Source organism: Excalfactoria chinensis, chromosome 1 (genome assembly GCF_039878825.1).
Source record: "Excalfactoria chinensis isolate bCotChi1 chromosome 1, bCotChi1.hap2, whole genome shotgun sequence".
NCBI lineage: Eukaryota > Metazoa > Chordata > Aves > Galliformes > Phasianidae > Excalfactoria > Excalfactoria chinensis.
Genome location: NC_092825.1, coordinates 37,763,253 through 37,782,014, shown reverse-complemented (window position 1 = coordinate 37,782,014; position 18,762 = coordinate 37,763,253). Strand labels below are relative to the sequence as shown.

At 35.2% G+C, this 18,762-nt stretch overlaps 1 protein-coding gene across 1 annotated transcript in view; it reads right to left on the bottom strand.

Annotated features, from left to right (window-relative positions):
• Positions 1-651: 651 nt before the first annotated feature.
• OTOGL (otogelin like) overlaps positions 652-18,762 on the bottom strand; it is an 84,524-nt gene continuing 66,413 nt past the window's right edge. Inside the window, exons 42-58 of the mRNA XM_072330259.1 lie at positions 18,333-18,522; positions 16,423-16,637; positions 14,797-14,938; positions 14,284-14,469; positions 13,613-13,825; positions 12,737-12,841; positions 12,470-12,577; positions 11,906-12,007; positions 10,507-10,611; positions 10,379-10,419; positions 9,322-9,385; positions 8,641-8,819; positions 8,245-8,349; positions 7,351-7,470; positions 6,283-6,328; positions 2,484-2,563; positions 652-852 (exon numbers count right to left, since the gene is read on the bottom strand). Of these exons, the coding sequence (XP_072186360.1) occupies positions 652-852; positions 2,484-2,563; positions 6,283-6,328; positions 7,351-7,470; positions 8,245-8,349; positions 8,641-8,819; positions 9,322-9,385; positions 10,379-10,419; positions 10,507-10,611; positions 11,906-12,007; positions 12,470-12,577; positions 12,737-12,841; positions 13,613-13,825; positions 14,284-14,469; positions 14,797-14,938; positions 16,423-16,637; positions 18,333-18,522 (2,202 nt within the window). The remainder of the gene's footprint in view (positions 853-2,483; positions 2,564-6,282; positions 6,329-7,350; positions 7,471-8,244; positions 8,350-8,640; positions 8,820-9,321; positions 9,386-10,378; positions 10,420-10,506; positions 10,612-11,905; positions 12,008-12,469; positions 12,578-12,736; positions 12,842-13,612; positions 13,826-14,283; positions 14,470-14,796; positions 14,939-16,422; positions 16,638-18,332; positions 18,523-18,762) is intronic.

The window sequence follows — 18,762 nt, the reverse complement described above, 5'->3', positions numbered from 1 at the left end:
CATTACTCTAGATATAAAAGTACTTACAGACCACAGTCATGATGATTCTCAGTGACTTCTAGTTTAAGCAGAGTCCAGTCACTGTCAACATCTTAACAGACAAAAGACAGACAGACCTTCAGCAAGACAAAATAATGTTTGAATTGGATGTTTTTTTTTCATATTTTTTTTAATAAATTATTTTAGTCATTCTCAAAATAATCATTCATTCATTTTCAAAACCACTATAGGCTTCTTTTGCTTTTCAGTATTAGATCCCATGATGGTCCTCAACAGAAAATCCAACCAACCACAAGAAAGAAATGAAAGAACCACTTACATGTTCTGAAATTTAACAGATAAGTACAAATTTAAAACATGAAACAAAGACATCAACGTCTCATCAGAAAGCCATTGAAAAGTAAATGACAGCTAAATTACACCTTGTAAAAAAGCTTTTATATGTTTATTTTTATACATGCTAATATTTAAAAAATGAAATCTGGAAAACAACATAATCTCTACTTAATTTCAGAAAAGTTACATTATAAAGCATCATTGATATCATATTCTTTTCTGCAGAGTACTACATCCAACCAAGGTCAGAAAACACACTCTGGTGAAAGGAAACTCATTTCAGTTCTTCAGTCACAATCATGTTCGCAGTAATGTTCAGTTCCATTGGCATGAGCAGTCTATGGGCTCTTGAATGACATACATAATTTCAGTGCCATTTCCTGAGCAGAGTAGAGGCACAGTCAGATTGCGTGTTCCGTGTTCTCGACAACATTTACAGAATCTTAAATGGCTATCAATATTGACATTGAAAATTGTAGCAGATGGGCATTTGCCATCACAAGAAGCTACGTTTACCTAGGAAAAAAAGAAAGAATTGCAATTAGACTTTTTGGGATTTGTTTTCAGGATGTAACGTTCCAAACTTCATTTGGATTAAAATCCATTTTTACATTTGAAAAGAACTCTGGTCTTAAGAGTTACCTCTTAAAATTCATTCAAATGGAGATACATTTTTAATGTAAAGCTTATGTGAAGGTGTATGTTTTTGATTGCTTAATTGTGTACTCATTCTTAACTTTGAGCAAGCTCAACTTTGTGCTGTGGATAACAAAACTGAATCCTTACTTTACTGATGAATAACATCAAAACATCAGAGCTAAATTAACATCCTTTTCATGTTCACTGATGAAAAGTTACATTCTTCTAAGGAAAAGGATAGTCTGTCATTCTCTTTGAAGGTTCAAGAGGAAAAGTATATCAGTGCAAAAGCATTTCCCGTGCTTGCAACTAAGGGTGCAACATTAGTTGTGTCATCACCATAACAAATACACCCACAAAGTAGATGTAACAATCCAGCAAGAGGTTGGCTATAAAATTATTTGTGGAATAGACTAAAGCAAGTCCAAACTTTCTGTTTCACAACATTATGTGACATCTTCCTAGCTGATCTGAAACAGGAATTGGTAGTCTGGTAGTTTTAATTAGAACTTCAACAAATGTTGATACGCTAGGAAATCAGAAGTGACTATATTAGACCTAGTTCATTTTGTTTGTTTGTTTGTTTGTTTGTTTTTGTGAAATTGTTTTAATTTGATTTTGTATGCAAATGAAGCCTATGAAATGTGCTCTCTGATGCACTCCCCTCAAGCAGCACTTCAACAGAAGGGCCGTATCCAAAGAAATGAGGTCAATAGGTTAGTCTTACAGCTTTCATCAGATTTGAGAGCAGAAAAATAACTTCTTTAGATCTTGTCCTAATCATTAACAATCTCCCTCCTTATACTCTCTCGATATTTACTCTTCTAAAACTAAATAAATACAGCACACACCCTTATTATTGTAGTGAAGCCTTATATATGTCACTGTTTTCCTTCTATCTGGCTGGAAATTAACCTGCCCAGCTTTCAGTCTGTGACGATGTGTTGCCTCTCCCCTGAAGACTATTAAGGATCTTCAGCAAAATATTACTGAAGGCCTTTTGGATGTCTCATGATATTGTATCAACTGCTTCTCTTTTTTTATAGATGGGAATAAATCAAAGTTGAAAAATAAGATGCCTTAAGTAGATGACAAAATAAAGGGAACTGTGAGTTTATGGTACAGAGACATGCTATGCAATCGAGATGACACCCAGAGAGGAACGTTCTTTAAGGAGGAGTGTAGCACATTATCCATCACATTCTAATTGGACACGTTTCCACTTCTCTTTTAGAATGGGCTGTTATTTCACAGGGAAGGGTTTAGCGTGTCTGTGCAAATTCTCTGTGTACTTTTCATTTGAAGCCAGGTAGGAGGGCTCTCTTTCAACCACAGAAACAGCTTACTTAATTCCTTTTACGAGTACAATAACAATCATCAGGTCAAAGGCCTGCTTTTGAGAAAATAGCAACATTTTTTGTTGCTTGTACATAGCTATAGCCTACTTCTTGATACTTGATTTGATCATGCCATAGTATCAGCATGAAAAATGCTTTTTTTATTCTTACCGGGCTTTGACTTATACAGTCATTTTTTCTTATAGTTGTCCTGATTGTCATTTTCTGGCAAATCCTTTCTTCCTTTTTGCCTGATAAAACATGGAAAATGATACATATTGAATTGATGTAGCTTTTGTACCATATTTTTGATAATAAAAACATAAAAATATTAAAATAATTTTAATGGTTACACTCTATTTTCATTTATGTACGCACTGATACTACTACTTCCTTATGTAATTAAAAAACAAAAAAACAAAAACAAACAAACAAAAACCAACATCCTCATATGTTACCAAAAAATTCCTGTGGGGAATTATCAATTTTATAGCAGGCACATGAGGTATCAACTGGTGCATTAAGTTATATAGATTTTATAAATATGAAAACAGTAATAAGATTTAAAATTGTGCATATAGCAAGTATTATAAAAAGGAAAGATGCATAAATGTTTAATAGTATTAGAATTAATTCTGTTTTTAAAGGGAATATTGAAATTATGATTTTGATACTGCACTTCCTTGAACTTGACATTTGAGAAGATAAAGCTGTGAATGAGATTACAACTTTAAAGCTAATTTAAATGCTTAAAATTTAAACAGAACAATAAAATTCAATATCCTTTGGAGAAATGGATCCTTGAAGGGAGCTTTGAAAATGAGAGATGAAAATATCTGCTAAATATGCTACATGCTTTTACTACCCAGGACTGAAGTATGTAGCACTTACAGGATATAGGATTATGAAATACTACATTTTCAGTACATACTAGGAGATACTGATGGGAGATCTTTTCTTTTGTTTGAAAAATAAAGCTGTACAGTGCAAATCTGTATTTAACATAATAAAAATAATAATATAATACTGAAATAATACTGTCTCTCTTGTAATGAAAAGAGAGCTTATAAGTAGGAGTGGGGATGACTTTTTTACATGATCTAGTAGTGATAGGACAAGGGCAAATGGTTTAAACAAAAAGAAGGGAGATTTAGATTAGACATTAGGAAAAAAAAAATAAAATCAGAAGGTGGTGAGGTGGTGGCAGAAGCTGTGGGTGCCCCATCCTTGGAGGCATTCAAGGCCAGGCGGGATGAGGCTCTAGACAGCCTGAGCTGGTGTCTGGCAGCCCTCCTTATAGCAGGGGCTTGGCAGTAGATGGACTTTCAGATCCCTTCCAAGCCAAGCCATTCTGTTGTTCTATGATTCAATGTTTTATGATAATTCAGCATATAAGGTACCAAAGTCTAATGAAAACTTCCCTTCTGCTATTCTTTTCACTATTCAGCTGTCAAAAAGATCTGCATTCAGTTTCAGATATGCTTGCTTTCTTTGCTCCTTATCTCAATAAGGGACCCTACACCAGTTACTGCAACTTTTCTATCATGTAAAGCAAAAAATACTATCATAAGGCAAAAGTTCTATAATCATTAAGAATTCTGTTTTAAGGAATATTTATTAACACATGATCATGCTCTGAGGATTATATGTTTCTTTTCATCCAACATTTTCATTACTTTGAAAACATTTTATTTGTGACAAGAAGTACAGCATAAATCCGTATCTGCAAGGATGAGATCAGACAGGAATGGGCACTTTTGCTATATTTAAAGGCAAAAATAGTTTAGACATTAACTTCAGAGACACAAGATCAGAAAATCTCATGGTATCATTACTTAGGATGATGGTATTTTTATAAGTAATATCATTTCTTGTTATAGATACCCTGTACATTAAGTTCATGTATTAAAAACAATTTAAGAAATGAACGGGGAAGAACCACCCACAGCATATACTGTAAATCAATGAACCTAATCCTGACAGGTGCTGAGCAGTAAAGCCTGGCCAAGCTTTAGAAAATACTGATCTGGGAGGCCAGCAGGATATCAGCATCTCTCAGTATCAGGCCCAATGCCATTAAATGCATGGCTGCATTTAGTGATGATGACAGATATATGATTTAAACAAGCAGTGATTACTAAATGACAAAAACAAGAAAATACATTATTAAAAATAATACCTGGTTCACAATTAATACTACCAGTAGGCACTACTGGACTAATGGCAAAGGGCAATAGACCCAATCCAGAACCTGGCAGAACCATTAGGAATATAAGTTTCTCATGAAAAAAAAAAACCAAACATGTTGATATAAATGACATTTCATTAATTCTTACACTGCCAACTGCATTTTTTCTTTTAGCAAAAGGTGATGAACTTTCCTGATAGTCCTCCAAATTTAGGAACTGTGTAGCTGCTTCAAGTCTCACTGAAGATGGCCTAAACTTTATTACTCTCCTGATTAACACAAAACTGAATACTTCCTTGTAAACAAAACTTTGGCAACTCTCTATGGCAAGGTAAGAATTAAATATACATAGTCATTTTGCATGCATGCATCCAATCAAGCTCTTTCAGAAAGACTATTTGTTCCCATTAAAACCCCAAGGTGCTGCAGGCTCTATTTATACATACTTTCTTTATCCACTTCATCACTGGGCACATGCTTTTAGTTAAAATAAATAAATAAAATAAAAATAAAAATAGCATATAATTGTATAAATTATATCTTTTTTTAGCAGCCACTTGAGCAAGAATTTCTGAAGTATAACATTTAGCACAGTTCTGGTCTGATAATTTTCTCTATTGATTATAATTAAAAAGAAGGCATTGTGTTTGTGAAGAGTTTTTATTTTCTATGCTTTGCATATGATAGACTACAACAGTGCTTACAGATCTCTGTCAAGGCTTTGCAAAGCATAGAAACTAGAACACTGATCAATTGTACTTCTGATAAATATGAATATTAAGACTTCCTATTCAATATTATTAACTAAATATTTACTTTTTTAAAAAATCCCAAAGACTAATTATTCCAAATACTCTAATTCTGATGTTGAGCACAGAAAGGTCAAAAAAAGGAGAAAGTAATTTCTATGCCATACAACAAGTTCTTGCATTACACAGTTAATTTCATATTTTGTATGAATTCTTATCATATTCATATTAACTTCATACTATGGAGTTTTCTTTTTAGGTACAGATAATCAGAGAACTTGATCAGAAAACTTTTCCTAGTCAAAACTGAAGAGATAACCAGAGTTCATTTGCAGCGTGCTTTTAAACTTGTATAGGTTATGACAACTTTATGCAAACTTGCATTACAGTTCATTAAGAATATTTTAAATTGACACACTCAGAGAAAGTGAATGTATTTCCAGATATCAAAACATCAATTTTGTATATAGGAATTGTTAACTTTATTATTATTCAACTCCCCAAAACTTTTCTTCATTTGGGATTTCAGTGTATATTCTACAGTAGAAAGAAACCATTTCCAATTAAAAATATTTTATTTCAGTATTCAATTTTACAGTATTTTGACCTGAGAAAATATACTGTGATAGAACAGAATGAATTCATATTTTTGGACGCTGATAATCAAATTAAGAATCTTTTTTAGGGGAGAAAATCCTTATCTTTTATGGTGTAAATCATATTGGCAATATTTCACAGTCTGCTTAGCAATAAAGGTAATCTTTTCAGTATTTTAATTGCTGTAATTTTTCAATTTTCCAAAGATTATATTTGGAGAAATTGGTTATACTCCAGAACAAAAATGTTAAAAACCACCAAGACAGCGGCCAAACAAAGCAAGAACTTTTATTAAGAGTGGTTAAGTAACTATAACACTTTGATTTGTGGGGGAACAGCATGCTTTTCCCTTATCTTTGTCTCAGCAAAGGGTTAAAAAAACACAGCCCTCCAAACCAAAGCTAAACTAGCACGTAATGCAGCCTTCATCACTTACAGGTCTTGCAGCAGCCATCATTGTACGTCTGCACAATTCCTCCATTCTAGGAAAACAAAAGGAGAATATATCAAAAAAGACTGTGCTCAGTGCAACAGTGTATAGTCTCTCAAGAGATGTCACATTTTAAAGATGTCCAACTAGTAAAAAATAATATAATCTAAATCAAGAGAATCGAACAGATACCACGTGAAGGTTTGGTTTACAGATTCTTCAGTTTTTAACACTGGAAGTGAACTTGTCACTACTAATCTTACCTGATCTGATCCAAGATTTAGTCAGAAAGTTAAAAAAAAAAATATTCCTGTAACTTTGTGTATGACATAAGAGGATTTACACCACTCATGCCAACCAGAGAATAAGTTCAATACATAAGTATGGAGTCCTCAGTACATGAAATATATGCACCTGTTAAAATATGTTCAGAGGGACATAAAACTGATCCAAGTTTTTTTTTTCTTGATCCCCTGTGAAGACAGGCAGAGAGCTGGGGCTGTTCAGCAAGAAGAAAAGACTCCAGGGAGTTATGATAGTGGCCCTTCAGTACATAAAAGGGGGCCATAGTTACCCTTTCAAGTATGATAAGCTTGTTTCTTTACTGTTATACCATGTTGAACTTAAGGGATAATTAAGTATATATACCCAATCAGCCTTCTAATCCTTGCATTTAAGGAATTTTTAATGTGGCCCACATTTATAAGATTTCTGAACTACTTCATCCAATTTATTTAAGACATATGTACTACATCTTGTCAAAATATAATTCTGAAGTAAAGTAGTACATAGTGATTAGCACTTTATACAGCAGTATCTCAAGTACAATTCCAATACAACAGTATTTTAAATGCAGTCAGTATTGAAGCCTGAAAAGAGTTTCTGTGCACCTCACAGATATTGTTAGCCAAAATGCAAACAGAAAACTAAAGAAGACTGTAAATTTATCACTTAGATCTTCTTACTTACCACTTTTTTTAACTGTAAAGAAAACACATGAAGTATGTGTGCCCTTTCAAGTGAGTCCATACTGACAGATGAGTTATTCTTACTCACCTCAGCCAAAGTACAAACCTTTGTGCACTCAGTGTCATTGAAAGGGGGGCAGACCATGCCAGATCCCACTATCATAGCCCCCAACGCAGTCTTTGTACATGTGTAGTTTGTGCAGTTGGATATCCACGTGCTGCCTTCCTGAATGCATAATACAAAACCATTGTCAGCAAAGACAACAGAGTTCAGCTGAATCTCTAGTCAAATGTTTGTAAAAGTGATGTCTGTGTGCTGCTGGTACATGCTGGAGTGTAAGCTTTGTTGGAACCTGTCCACACCAACAGAGGGAAGACCATCCTGACAACTGCTGCGGTGGCTCCTACCTGAAGAATGTACTAGAGTGGGTCTGCATCAGAAAAAAGAGTTTATACTTTATTTTGCCCTAAAAGCTCTAAAATCAATGGGAAAGATGAAGCAAGGTATGGCAACACCTACATTTTTTTGTATGTGGTTGCTGGAGTGCACCATCAGGATCCTGAACCCCAGCAATACAGTTTGGACATTTGTTTACTGTATAAATCACAGGGGGGAGAAGAGAGGTCATGGGAAGAGAGGGACACAGGAGTCCTGATATGGATCCAGAAGCACAAAATTATTCCCAGGTCATCTAAATCACAGCATATGACTTAGAGCTTAGATCTCTGTTCTGCACTTATATGGCCTTAAGTAAATGCTGACATTCACCCTTCTTTGTGGAAGATAATTACAACCAATAAAGTGAAATGCGGTATTCATCTACTGTGAAATGGCAAGTCTAAAAATAAATACACCTTTTCCCTATTATGTAATTTACCACAGACAGCTGCTAGTTGCTTAAGCAACACTAAGGATGTTTGAAGCAAGGAAGTGACTGTCAGACTCCTGTGTTTATCATATTATTATACTTATTTTCTGTTCTTCTCCAGAGATACTTACCTCATACACAATTTGTGTGCCATTCTCAGTAAGGAAAGAACAGGACACATTTTGACAGGTACCACAGCAACTATGGTGACTGGAGGAAGGAATATACAGCTGATGCTGAAAGAAAATGAAAATGAAAAAAGAAAAAATGAAAGAGGTTGCTTTAAATATATACACAGTATATGAAAATTCATTGAATTCTGAAAATAACAATACCTAAATGAGCAATGATATATGGATGGATGGATATATTTATGTATACTACTAAAAAGCACTTAAAAGATGCTGTTAAGTCTTTAAGCTCATGCTGAGCAAACTGGACTAGCAAAACTGTGCCTTCTGATTTTTATCTTAACTGTGAAGTTTTATTCATAAACTTCATAATTCCTCTGTTTTAAGAATACTTACTGCTTCACATTGCTGGGAACAGTTCACTGTTGTAAAAAGCATGGCATTGTATCCTGTGTTCTGGTCTTTTTCTTGTAAACATTGCACAGTGTAACAAAGGTCTCCATCCAAGTACTGAATCACTGATTGTCCAGGATTCAGTACAGTTACCTCCTGGAAGATGCACACATCATCCTTCTCTAACACCAAAAGGAAAAAATATTATGAGAGAAAAAAAACATCATCAAGCAAATTAACAGAAATGCTGTGAGGACAGAAGTAAAGGCAAAGTCCTACATGCTGCAACATGCGGAGCTACCGTGGGACTTAGGAATGCCTCATGCACTTTTGAGCATCGTATGGATGCAATCTCCTCCACACAAGGAGGCTGAGTCATGGAAAGGAGCAACCTTAAAACTGGGCATGTATCCTTATGGTGGTTTATTGAGATCAATAGTGCACATGGGCGGATGGATGGATTTATAGATAGAATGATTGATAGACAGATGGACACTGTAATACCCTCCAGTGTCTCACACTGTAAACCACACTGTAAGCATAATATTGAGAAATGAGAGTATATTTATCTACACAGATTATTTACATTTGAGGTGATAATGGCTCTGTTTTGGCTTTGGATTTCTTCGCATGCCTTTTTTAGTTTAATCTAAAACCAAGCACATATGAATAATAAAAAGTTACCACAAATGTAGTGAGTGCATCCACAAGCACTGGAAATACTATTATCTATTTTTTGAACTTCTCCCTGAGAATAAAAAGATTAAAAAAAAAAAAAAAAAAAAAAAAAGGTTTGAAAAGATATACACAAATAAATGTAAAGCACAAATAAATGTAGAGAGATTTTCTCTAAAAAATTAAATTATGGTCTTCATCACTTCTACCTCTTCTTCCACAAAAGAGAAAAATTGCAGTGACCTCAAGAAAAATTTGCCCATTTCAATTTATTCAATGTATTTAGCTCTTTAAACAAGAGCAGATGACATCATTTGCTCTGTTTAACCATCAGAATTGCTAAACAGCAGGGTTTTTTTTCTGAGATACAAATTTATTTCAATAAGAAGCAAACCAGCAGAGGAATGCCTGCTATGAAGTTTCTTCCAAAAGAGGGGTAAAAACTGTTAAAATTTGTAGCTCATATATACATGTTACGTTATGCAATCTTCACATAAAGGGAAGTATAAACTACTAGCATTTGATAGGGAGACTGTCCTTGTCACTGCGGTAATGGTAGGAGTTTGAACATTGAATTGTAGTTATTTTCCAGATCACAGTCCCAGTTGTGAGAGAGTCTACAAAGAACAAAATATTTGTGACTTCTCATACCTGCTATATTCAATGATGCTAAATCATTCTAAACGAAAGTATAAATGATTGACAAATAACACATTTATCCAGATTACACGTTCAATCAAAAAGCTCATCCCTCATTAATTATTAAAAACAGTTATGAATTGTTTAAGTGGGGAAAACTCCATATCGGTTTGAGTCAACATTGAATCGAATAGCATTACAGTTACATTTCTTCTTTTGTCATCTGAAAACACACAGAGTGAAATTTCCCCAAGGAACATTTAACAATACTGTGCAGAAACCTGGAGTTTCATGCCATGCAGCTTCATGCCTGAGCTGGGGGCTGGTGGGCCTTGTTAAAACTAATTTAATTTAACAAAGAATGGAAAGGGAGGAGTAAGAACACAGACCATTATTCATAATTATACATTTAAAGGACAGTTCTTACCAATTTGCAAGTCATCGTAGTAGCATTTTCACAACTACATTCTGAGAAGAGAACAAGAAAAGCATGTTAGTCAAGTAGCTAGTTCCTAGCCTTTATTAACAGCAGTGACTAAAGACTGAAATAATTACCACAGTGCCATTCTGGACAACACTGCCCAGGTATTTTTTCCTTCACAAGAGTCATGTCATCTGTGCAATTCATATGAGGCTCAGGACAAAAATTTTCATCACAAACTAAATAGGGAAGAAAGACAGAGATCAGAATTTACTCAAATTTAATTTGGTATTTCCAGTTTATATTTCTTTTGATAAACCACTGCAAAAATAAGGACACATTTTGATTTTTTTTATTTTTTTTTTTATTTTTCCTGTGTGTCTTAAGTATCTCAGTCATATTTGGAACTGAAAAATAATCAAAGATTTTAAAAAATGCCTCCAGTTGCCTTAGAAACATTTTAAATTTAGAGAAACCACTGCAGAGCAACCATTTAATACTCCTTTGGAGTGACTTGGGCTAATAACAAGCACCAAAGAGAACAAAAATCACACCTTATAGAAAAACAGAATTATTGTTTTTCTCCAAGCTTTGCTGCAAAGCTTGGAGAAAAACAAACTACTCAAACTAAATTTCTATAACGTAATGGGGAACAGCTTTTCCTTTAGAATGACTTTAATAACAGCACACGCTTGTATCATTGAAGAAATTTACTGGACTATGAAAGAAGTATACACAGTAAGACCTATATTTCTAGCTGTGAGAAATTGGGAAAAACAGTGACAAAAGCCTTTGCATACTTTCACCTTCATGGCAGTACTAGAGAAGGAAAGGACCAAGAGGTGATACAACCTGAAGTAAAAGCCAGCAAGCTCCAAACCTACTGGAAGACTCCATAATAAAGTGAAATAACCCGGAGACTGTACTAGGACAAGAGTTAATTCAGGAACACCCCACTGATCAAGCAGTTACTGGCATTACTTAAGAATACATAGTACAGTCTCTGTGTTTTATATGGCTAGCAAAATGGCTACGTTACACTGCAATTATTTTTCTTGGTCTGCTTACTGTTTGAATACTAATCAGACCGGTAGTATTTGAAACCCGTGGCCTAGTCCTTCACCTGAAAATCAGCAGTGTGAAGAAAGTGCCCAAACACTAATGAAGAAGACAACAGAGGTGTAACATATTTTATTGCAGACGTTTTCAGTATGTGGATGCTTATGAACAGTTGTATAGTTATACACTACGGATGGGATTCAGTCCTGGACTTCTGTATCAGTATCTAGATCTCCATGAAAGCAGCTATGTACTGTTTGGTGAGGTACATAAGATCTCCAGACTCTACGTATTGTTCTGGCAAGATTACCATTGAATGTCTCAATGACTTTAAACCTACCTCAAAAGTAAACAGAGTATTTAGTCTCTAGACAAAATCTACCCTAGATGCTGCACCCAAGAGATGTCCACATGCACTTCCTATCATTTTTACTAAAATTGGTTACAGACTGCATTAACAATAGTTACACTCACCACAATAGTAATGAGGACAACAATAATGTATGGTATGAAGGTCTACAGTAAGAATTTCCCCTTCATTACACAAAGGAACGGGCTCAATACAGGATTCACAAACTAAATAAAAAAAATATATTTATAAATTTTAGAAAGTTAGCACACGTAAATTTTCTTTAATATTACTAGTCATGCTTATGTGGATAAAATAGCATTTATGGACTGACATTCAAAACTAGAAATATAGCAGTAGTACATGCTCTTAGGTGTCAGAACTCATGCCAATAGTCAGTTTAGTGTTAAAGAACCACTGAGACTCAGCTACAATCCATGATATATCACCAACTGCATGGATCATATAATTCAGTTTTGAAGATCAGTGTCTGTTAACAACATTATTTTGCAGAGCAAATATGATGTTAAAAAACGATTTTGGAAATGTAAGATCTCAAAACATGAGAGTAATTCATGCTCCAGACAGCCTGGTTTGTTAAACTTGTGCTGGCATTCTCAAGGAATTCCTGATTTAAGTTACTGTATTTAAAAATACAGATTGTACTTAACTATTCCTCAGTTACGTACCACAGAGATAAGAAAAACAGCAGGGATCTTCCAGTTTTGCTTCAACAATAAATTGGTCTTCTCTGCAGTCCAGCTGAGAAGAATTGAAACAAACTGAAGGATCACATTCTGTAAGAGACAAAATATTATGTTAAGAAGAGTCACAGAAACAATGCTAAAATGTCCTGTTCTGCTGAAAATTGGAACAACTTGTAAATGAAGTTTCTTACAAGAGGCATTACAAGATTGGAAAGTGTTAAACAAATTCTTTATTCGTGTTTCCCTTACCGCATCGGTACTGTGGACAGCAGGAAAGGGGGCTGTAGCCCACAGTCAGTTTCTCACTGCTTTCGCATGTTGGAATAACAGCGTCACACAATGACATGTTACATTCTGCAAAACAAAAAACAAACAGTTTTCATGTACCTGAAACCTACATCAATCAAGTCAGCTTACAGCACATCACTGTGTAGACCTCCCAGCTGAACCCAGGGCTGGTACAGCCCCATTCACGTGGCACTGTACAAGCAAAGTTAATCCCTCCCAGAGCAGGTATTTACTTGCCCTGCTTCCTGCATATGAATATGTTTCCTGAACAGATCAGCAACACAGTGTCAGTTACAGGTAGCTGAGGAGCATAAGTACCACATTAGCTGGACCAAGTTGTTTTAGGAAGGAAATATCTTCTGCTTAACACTTTAGCAGCAATAAGAATATTCCTTTTGCTGAGAACTATGGCTAAATTGAATATTAGTTGTCAGTGATCACCTCACAGAGTGTTGCTTTCTGAGATACAGAAGAACTGAAAGTCAAAGGGCACTTAACACCAAGGCATTCATAAGAATGCAATAAGCTCTGGTAACTGTTCTAACTACCAAGCTACTTCTGACATTATTTCTCAGTTTCTTTTGAAATCTTTCAGAAGAGCATAAAAATGCATTTTGAACAGAAATCATGTTTTGTTAGCAGTCTTGGAATAACTAAATTTTTATTTCAATGAGTTAGTTCTTAAAGAAAAGTGATAGTTCTTATCCAGCCAGCCACAATTACCTAAATACCACTTCTCAGAAACATCACCTTGAACCCTGTCAAAAAAGAAATATTTTCTGACAAGTACCAAGCATTTAATTTACACTTCTGTAACTGGAAATATATGTGGCGTACCACAAACTTTTTTTGGACAGCAATCTCCTACTTCCATGACAAGGACAATCACTTCTCCTTCTCTTTCACAAGCCGGTGGTGGGTCCTCATTGCATTCAGGTTCTACAGCAATAATGCTTCCATTTTCTAAACAGTTGTATATGCAACAGCCTCTCGTGGACCCATTCCAGATCTCCCCAGCAGAGCGGGGTTGTCCTCTGTTATCTGTACATGCTGAGAGAAAAATGTTACATCTCTTTGACAAGTGGAGAGAAAGTCTGCAAGCATCAAATTTGTTTGATATCCAGGTGACCTTACTGCTTAAAATAAGAGCACTTCAGGCATTGTGATGAATCAAGAAAAGATGATGATATTAAACAAATGCTTTTTTTAGGTAAAAATAGTCAATGAATGCAGGGAAAATAAGCTGCCCCTACTGCTCCTTCCTGCATATTCTAGGAAAGAAAGCCTGGGAACTATGGAAGAATGAAAATTATTTTTCTCCTGCAGAATGAAATCAGGTGATAGACTTACTTAAGCTGTATCTTGAGATAAAAGCTAGGCTCTGTAGAATAGAGCTGTATTGGATTCACACCTTCTGAAGTCTGACACAGAATTTAAATATGGCTTACACTGATCTGTAGTTAATATTAGCAGATATTTGCAAACCCCCTCTGCCCTAGTGCACTTACTACATTTTTCTTCTGGAATGCAGAGGTCTGAGTCTGTTCTATGTAGGACAGTGCCACTTCTACACACACAGTCTTCCCTTAAATAAGAACATGGAGAATCTTCATGCAACCACTTATTCAAGCATGTCTTGGCTTCACAGGGTTTCACACAAGGCTGGTATTCCTTGCCCTCAGGACAACTCAGTGCTGCAAGTCATAAAAAGAGGAAACTGAGTATTGACTCTTTCAGAATTTAATTACATAAACAAGTATTAGGAACAAGAAAGTGTATCATAGAAAGCATAAATTTATATATTTAGTGCCACTTTAGTTAAACTACTCATTCAATCAAGATTAAAATCCATGACACTAGTGATAAATCTCAAGAACTTGTACCATCCATTACTAATACCATGATAGAATGAAACAGTATTTCTAAGAACAGTAAAAAGAAATACATTTTTTTGAACTCATCACTGAACTCTGCAGCAGTATAAAGTCGCATTAGGATATGGAACATTGCTGGCTGCTTACGGCAGTAATCAGGTGTCCTCCATTTAACGCAGATATTGTGCTTGTTGCATAAAGCTACATATGCGGAAAGTGCATCACACTCATAATTCCAAAAATAAGTACTGTTGATCCACATCTTCTCACAAAATTCCTGTGGTGAAACCTAGGAACACATTTTAACTGAGAATTAACAAGTAGAAGAGCTTTCTGTAATTAAAATTAATCATTAATTACAAGAAATAATACAACTACATGGAAATAAAATAAAAATTAATGTCTAAAGTAAATTATATATATTTCCCTCCACCATTCCCTCCCATTTTGTTTCTGTGGCAGATAGACAGCTCTAAAACCTCTTTAAACCCATTTCTTTAGGAAGAATTCTTTGTTATTTCTAGCTGGGAAAAATAAAGAGTGAGTTTAGGAGTTTGAAGGAAGGAGTTCAGCTGCTTGCAACACCTGTAGCAACATTTGTCTGGCATGAAAACCACAGAGGGTATTGCAAAACAAAACCAGGTTGGAAAAATAGAATTGGTAGAAATGAATAGGAAATTTGGAAATGTCCATCTCTAACAAAGAAGAGGTCATTTAAATAATTAGTCCTTTTTATTCTGAGTTAAGTGGAAGAATTGGGAAAGTAAGTCAGTCCTGAGGGAGATGGGATTTCTCAATTCACGTTGTTGCCAGGCGCTGTGTTGCACTGGCTACCTCTAGTGGTAGTCTGTGTACAAGAACTCCATCCCCATTTGAAAACACAGTTTCCAAAAATAGTTATGGTTTCTGTGAGAAACTCTACAAAACTGTCAACATAATAGCAACTACATCAGAAGTAGAAATGTAATTAGTACAGTCAGTTTCAGACTGCATGAGTTGCTGCTGTATTCAGAAAAAACATGAGGCTTCCATTTCTAGTGACTGTTGTCAAGCTTTTCTTAAAAATATCTCCTTAGGAACACACCTGTGTCGAGATAATGAACTATTGTCACTCCTGTGAGCTCTGCCTACTCAGTGATTTAAGAAATAGCATAATAGCACACAGATCTACATAAATGTCTGTTTCACTTTATATAAGAAAAACTGAATAACTAAGATGATAAAGGGCCTGGAGCATCTCCCATATAAGGAAGGGCTGAGGAATCTGGGTCTGTTAAGCATGGGGAAAAGAAGACTGAGGGGAGGTGATTAATGTTTATACACATCTATAGAGAAGTGGGAGGCAAATGGATGAGATCAGGCTCTTTTAAGTGGTATGTAGTGATAGGACAAGGAGCAACGGCCTAAAACTTGAACACAAATTCCATACAAACATGCAGAAGTTCTTTACAATAAGAGTGATGGAGCACTGGAACAGGCTGCCCAGAGAAGATGTGGAGTCTCCTAATGTGCAGATATTCATGACCCATGTGGACAACTACCTGTTGGACTCAGTGGGGTTGGACTCAGTGTCTTCAGCTCCCTTCCAACCCCTGTGATTATGTTATTCTGTGTTTATTTACAATGGACAGCATGACAAATGCATTTATTAAAGCCATCCATTCTGTTGTGAACTCATGAAAATAAGCATAATATTAAAAAAATCTGCATCTCACTCTTGTCTTAATTATACAACTTCTATGTAATTTGCACTTGGAATTTCTTTGTACTCACTTTATTGTGACAATGGATGAAAACACTTCTGTTTAACAGCTCCATGCAGAATGTGCAGTTATCTTCAGTACAGTTTCTTACTTGCCTCCTAGTTGTTACATCAAGGGATTTCTCAATTTCCCAGCTCTTAATAAACACTTCAATTTCCTCCATGTTTGTAATTATGGTTCTGTTTTGCATTTTCAGGTCATCGGTAGGATCTCCGTTACACACCCCTGGAGAGAGAGCATCATATTTAAAGCGGAAAAACAAAAAAGAGCCAACAGAATATGGCAAATTACTTCCTTTGAGAAGAAAATGTGCATTTGATAAGGTAAGAATAACATTGTATAAAGTCCTTGTGTGAGACTTAGCACCTGAATTTCAAAGTACATAGTAGTTCCAATTGTATACTTGTGATTTTATTACTGCCAGTAAAATGAGCAGACCATGCAATACAAGTAGTAATACTTTTCTCAACAATTACTTAATTTTTAAGGAAAACTGTTACCAAAAGGTGCTGCTGAGGGTTGAAAGTTCACTGACATGGCACCAGATTCTGTTACTGTTCTACTGAACAGCAGACAGCTGCATGGGAGTTAGTGCAGGTGCTTTCAAAATAACTGCATATTTCTGACTTTATTCAGTCTTAACTTGACATTCTAAATGCGAGAAATAGTGAAAGGAGCCTTTTGAAGACTAAACTGCTTTTTAAATTGAAAATGTTTTTCCTAATCTGTTTATTAATACAAGAGTAGTTAAAAAAGAAAAAAAAAAAAATCACCCCTCAATGTTTAACATCCACTTTCTATCTGAATGCATTACAGATTGGATTTAGTTAATTCATCAGTGGAAGCAGAAACCTCCAATAAATACATAAGAAGTCAATAGCATCAAGATTTTTAATCTTCACAATAGTGTATCACATCCCAGAGATCAGCCAGCATCTCTGCAACTTTTTTCTACTTTGCTTCTACACTGCTAAACATAGTCCAGTCCTCGCCTTCATGCTTTCTGATACCCTCCAGGGTCCCCGGAAGGCTAGCTTGGTGTGACAAACCCTGTTATTCTCCCAGATGGCATGGAGAAGCACAGAAGATGGTATCTGCATGGTAAATATTTGACAATATGCTTAATAGTACTGTTTCTTTTTGCTACTTCAATACCTAGAATTTGTAGTCAATACCTAGAATTTGTAGTTTTGTTTTTAAAAGTAAATACACTTTGAAATATTTTAGAAGCTAATTTTCAATATGGGAAAGGTTTCAGTAAAATCACAATGTACCAGAAAATCAACATGTATGATAGATTTAAAGTTACTTTAAAATACCTGCTTATACTTTTCCATAAAATTCAACTGGCTGTTATAAAGAAGTGTTTAGACAAGCCTGACACATGCTGAATTTATTATCATCACAATTTAGTTTGGAAAACCCTAGCCATAGTCTTTAACTCTAAATCCAACTGTCATGGTTCTCGGACCCTTCCGAAAATACACCTTTTATCAGTATTTGCATAGCATTTACTGTCTCTGACAGCATCATAGTTATCCCTTTCTCCTGTTATCACTGAAATATGCTCTCACTACTTGACCTTCTTGAATAGTCATTTCTCCAAAGAAAATGTTGCCCTTTCTTTCACTTGTTTTCAATGATATTCTTAAAAAAAAAGGCAGAGAGTTTTAAGTTAATTAAATACAATGTATAGACCATTACTTTGAAAGATACCTTGTTAGGAAGCATTGCTTTTACACACAATTATCATTTTACTATTGTTAATTAACAGAATTTCAAAAGCCCACCTCCAATAGAATTGTTAGTGTAACTACTAGAAGTCATGAGAGCCATAGGGATAATAGATCACAAAAATGAACACAGAAAGGAGGTGTAAATGTTGAATATGAAAACAATCAATTGCCACCACAGTCTTACCACAAAGTCCTTCTGTCTTCACTGATGTGTTAGAGTGCAATCCATACTGTATATCTATGATGCCCGTAATGTGAGCCCACTTGATGCTAATACCAGCTGGAGTATTAATGACATACATTGCACCAGTATCCTGAATACTCAGTCCTTCTTTCGAAAATGGTAAGGATGGTATTACAGAATCCACTACTACCTAAAATAAACCAAATACAGCCTTTAGGGATCAAAACAGATTACAAAGATGTATTTTATGTGATGTCTTCACATCAAGTAGCAAAAGAGATTTTTACAGCCTCTGCCATATGCTGTGTCATTAATTGCTGTGCTTAATTCATAGTGTTTCTTGTCTGTGACACTAGAACTGCAGATGAAATAGGCATGAGAAAAAAAAAAAGATATAGAAATCTTTTCTAATTAAGCACTATCCCATACT